The 4,635-nt window shown below is 38.5% G+C and overlaps 1 protein-coding gene across 1 annotated transcript; it reads left to right on the top strand.

Annotated features, from left to right (window-relative positions):
- Positions 1-1,425: 1,425 nt before the first annotated feature.
- On the top strand, positions 1,426-3,764 carry LOC137710754 (pathogenesis-related thaumatin-like protein 3.5). Its single transcript, XM_068449879.2, has 3 exons — positions 1,426-2,071; positions 2,485-3,148; positions 3,432-3,764. The coding sequence occupies exons 1-3, from the start codon at positions 2,011-2,013 to the stop codon at positions 3,568-3,570; spliced, it is 864 nt and encodes a 287-aa protein (XP_068305980.2). The 5' UTR covers positions 1,426-2,010; the 3' UTR covers positions 3,571-3,764.
- Positions 3,765-4,635: the final 871 nt, after the last annotated feature.

Here is a 4,635-nt window from a genome sequence, read left to right as displayed (position 1 = left end):
CACGAAACTGTTCTCAGATGCCATGTCTTTTGTTCCTTCACGCTAGTGATTGTAATACACGTTTTGGTCAGGCCCCGTGATGGGGCTCTGATACCAGATGTTAGAACCAGAAATGACAAATAAGTTTTGTAAATGCAAAGCTTAACAACGCTAGAAGTCTGGGAGAATGCTTATACAATTAAAGAACAATCATCATGGCTATTAAATAGCCTTACATCCAAACAGAAAAGTAAACAGCAACCCACGATGTTACAAGCCCTAGAATCGTGGTCATGACTAAGTCTTTTAAAACAGAAAATGCAAACTTATCCCTCAGGTATAGGAGGGTTATTAGCACGACTCAAAACAAACCCTAAAAACAAGGATCCTAACTCTAATAGTTAGGAACAACCCAACAACTTCATCAAATGCCTCTTCCGCTTTTTCTTAATTTTTTGTAAATTCAATCAAATTATTGGGAACTTTTTTTTTCCTTTAACGTTAAGCGTTCCGGAAGTAGCCCCTTTCACCGCCGTGCTGAAATTCGCTGCCGAGGAATTCAAAGTGTCTCCCCAAACCAGCGGTACCATCACCAACGGTAATTCGATTTCTGGGCTTTTGCATGCTGCTGTACATTTCGGTTGTCTCGTGAAGTCTGTGACTATCCGAATTGATGATTTATGTGTGATCGCAAATTTCGATTGATTGTTTGTGGGGTTTAGGGCATTGATCGGAATCGAATTAGGGTTTTTGGTTTTTGGTAATTGGGCATCCCATATTTCATATTCCTAAGTATGAGATTGCAATACGCTTATGAAGATTATATCTTGTGGTCTTTTTAATTGACAACTCGAATTTATAATTCATCTAGAGCATAAGTGGTATAAACTCGAATAAAGATCGAATTTTGAATTTAGGGAATGGATAGAGCGACTTCACATAAGTGCACTTTAGAATTTCTATAGAATGTTTGAACAGTTCATAATTTTTCTCTGCTTCAGCTGAGATGTACTTAAAATCCCCTACATTTTTATGGAGAATCAATGTGCACAATTTGAAATGCGTGACTTCATTGCCACCACGTAACGGTATCTCAGTCCTTTTCCCTTTGAGGACAACAAGCTTTGTTTTGTTATCTTAATTACTATATGATTCCCATATCCTAAGAGATCAAAACAGAAATTAGAAGAAATTGATATTTAAAAAAGTAAATGTATGTCAATATCATAGGGATGAATATTAAGAAAGGAAAGATGATACAGTATCTTGGAAGACAGTGTAGATTTTATACTTATACAGTGGGCTCTGCAAGACCTCTTAATTTTCAGGATATTAATGCCTTGGGTGTTGAAATTTTGTTGTTTATTTCTTCTCACTTTTGTGCAGATGGTGTTGGAATCAATCCTCAGCAAAGTGCAGGTCTGCCAATGCTTTACCTTTATTTCTCTTTTCTGTTCTCCATTTATGTTTTTGCTATTGTATAATTTTGTATCCTAAATTCCTAATCTGCAATTTAGACGCACTATATAGATTTACCCTACCAACCTTCTCTCCGTAGAATTAGTCTTCATAACATTAGTTCAATATGGATGTATTTTATGTTTAACCACTCCAGGCCTTACGAGTAACAGAAAGCGTATTAAAAGATGGAATGGTCGAAATTATGGCATGACAGCTGTTGCTAGTTACCCTGGTAATAATTAAAAAGGAAAAAAGGAGTGGATTGTTTCTGCAAACGGGGATTTTTATTAAGCTTTGATGTGGGAAAAAGTGGAAACGGTGGTAGGGAACCTTAATAAACTTGCAGGAAAGGATTAGGGAAGGAATCAGATTTGCTAACATTGCCAAAAAGAATCCATGCATTACTACTGCTTTGGTTTACTAGTGCTTTCTCCACACGTATTCTTCTCCACCCTCTTCCTTTATATGTGCATATTGTCAAACTTTCTTAGCACAATTCTTCATGTAGTTTCATCAACCTCAAGTTAGAAAGAACGAAAGATCGATTGATAGGCAGAGGAAGTAAGAAAAATGGAAAAACATTTCAATCTGTTAATGTTACCACTTTTACCAGTTGTTATGTTTCTTTCAGGTATTACCTAGGTAATGCTAGGGAGACCAAATTTCTAAACCAAATTTTGTAAGATGTTGATGATTGCATTTTACTTTAGTGTTGATTGACGTGCTTATTACCTATCGGTGACACATCATTTGGTTTGTAAATTTGGTTTAAATGTGGTCTCCTTAGCATTATCCTATTTCTTGATCATATCAATTTTTCTGGTTTATGTTTATTTCACAGTTTGTGTGGATAATGGCATTGACTAGAATGCAGTATTGGTCCTTTTGTAAACATGCTCAAATTAATATGATCGAAATTCAGAATATTAATCTGTCACATCCTTAGAGTACATAAAGGGTGGAAAAAATTAACCCTTTTCGTTAATTTGTGCACCAATATTTCATGTCAAATTTTAGAGCAATTGGTTTCTTGGATGTTTGCAGGACCAAAGTTATCCGAATCTGCTAGAACTTTCACCATTGTAAACAATTGCAAAGAGACAGTCTGGCCTGCAGTGATTCCTGCGGCCAACTTCACTGCTGGTGGTTTTGTGCTAAAACCAGGCCAGTCAATCCTGTTCACTGCCCCAGTTAGCTGGTCTGGCAGGATATGGGGTCGAACAGGCTGCAACTTTGACAAAAATGGCAATGGTTCGTGCCAGACCGGGTCCTGTGGCAACGCCCTCCAGTGTGGAGCCTCAGCAAAGCCCCCAGCAACACTCGCCGAATTCACATTGGCCAAGCAAGACTTTTATGATGTGAGCCTTGTTGACGGGTTCAACTTGCCGTTGGTTGTGACACCTCTAAATGGTACGGGAAATTGCAGTGTATCTGGTTGTGACACGGACCTGAGACCGAATTGCCCGAAAGAGCTAGTTATCAAGGCAAATGGGAAGAATATTGGATGCAGAAGCGCGTGTGACGTGTTCAACACAGATGAGTACTGCTGCCGAGGGCGTTATGGCAATGCTGCGGTGTGTAAACCCACATATTATTCCAAGAAGTTCAAAGAAGCATGCCCTACTGCCTACAGTTATGCTTATGATGATCCGACCAGCATCTTTACTTGCTCGGGCACAGATTACGTCGTCGCTTTCTGCTCAACCAGGTTTGTCATCAGCTAATTACATGCACAAAAACCGTTTTAAATCTCTCTTTGGGATTTGGATGCAGTGATTATATAATCGAGGGTCGAAATAAGAAAAGATTTTGAACATTGAAATTTGATTCTTGTTCGTATATTTGTATCTTCGGTAATGTTTTCTTGCCAAATATATGTGCGCTCTTGATGCTGCGCGCTTTGCAAATAAAAATTGATCAATGTTTTAGCAATTTGTATCTGATTTTTTTTCCCCTTGTGGTGTAAGTTATTCACTTTTATTGTTATGCAGGAAGCGACCGATGTGCACATATCGCCACCACAAGATTCCGTGTCCTAATGTGTCTGGATCAGTAGGTTTAAAGTCATTTAGATGGTGGGCTGTGATGCTTGGATTGTTAATGATGATTAATTTATGGATTAATTTTTGAAAAAATAGTTTTTATCCTCTCCAAGTTTAGAGGTGTATTTTACATCCCTTTTGAACTTAGAAGCAGCACTTCAAAAGATGACCTTTTTCAGAGAATTGTCCATGCACCATGCTGGTTGGTTGTACAAGTGAAGTTGTTCATTTTATTCTTTTCTTTTCAAAGAGAATATATTTGAATGCAGTTGCTTTACACAACCTTTGCTTGTCTCCACTCTCTCATCTTCAACTTCTTAATAAACAAGATATAAGGTTGAGTTATTAGGTCTAGTTTGGTATTGTTACGTTTTTGCAAAAAAAATATTTTGGTAAAATATACTTTGTAAAAGTGTTGTGAATAGAAAAATAATGTTAAAGTGTTCGGTAAATTTTTTTGTAAATTTGTAATAACTAAGACAGAAGGGTTCCGGGTAAAGGTGGAGGCTCAATTACAAGAGAATCCCCGTGAACCCTGGAACTAGCTTGCTTTCGTAGGGTCCGAATTTGGATCCTACCAGAGTTGGTGGGCTCATCATGAATAACCAAAAAGGACATTGATTTTAATTTTATTTTTCAGTAAACTAATATAAATTTGGAAATATATTAAAAAACATAAAATCTGAAGTAAAAAAACCTAAAACATAAAATTAAAATTAAAATTAATTTTAATTCCTAGCAGACCCACCCCCCACCCATTCAAACCCCCTCCACGACCAGACCACCCATCCAAACAACCACCACGACCAGACTATCCATCCGAACTGCCGGACAACCCATCCAAACTGCCATCGTGACCAGACAACCCAACCACCACCCAGCCCAGCTCCTACCCTCGCCTAATGGCCCTAACCCACTTCCACAACTCGCAGCCACCACATTGGCGTGCCCATCTCAATTTACCATGGGTGCACGCATCTCGATCTATCTTTCCCAATCAGCAGCCATACCCGCTTCTATATGCACTCTGTCTCGCCAGTCATCTAAGCAAAGGATTTCGGTCTCATGAGATAGCAAGCGGCAGCTTGGAGGAGGCGGCGAGCAGAAAGAAAGGGCCTTAATTGTGAAAAAACAAGATTTTTTTGGCTTACCA

The sequence above is a fragment of the Pyrus communis genome, chromosome 15 (genome assembly GCF_041283825.1).
Source record: "Pyrus communis isolate YQ-2024b chromosome 15, ASM4128382v1, whole genome shotgun sequence".
In the NCBI taxonomy this organism is placed as follows: Eukaryota; Viridiplantae; Streptophyta; class Magnoliopsida; order Rosales; family Rosaceae; genus Pyrus; species Pyrus communis.
This window is presented reverse-complemented; position numbering and strand designations above follow the sequence as displayed.

Bases quoted from the DNA above. Each gene is read 5' to 3' on its own strand.
- LOC137710754 (XM_068449879.2), top strand. From the start codon at position 2,011: ATGGAAAAACATTTCAATCTGTTAATGTTACCACTTTTACCAGTTGTT. The intron at 2,072-2,484 runs GTATTACCTAGG...GGATGTTTGCAG, and splicing joins AGTTGTTATGTTTCTTTCAG to GACCAAAGTTATCCGAATCT. The intron at 3,149-3,431 runs GTTTGTCATCAG...ATTGTTATGCAG, and splicing joins GTCGCTTTCTGCTCAACCAG to GAAGCGACCGATGTGCACAT.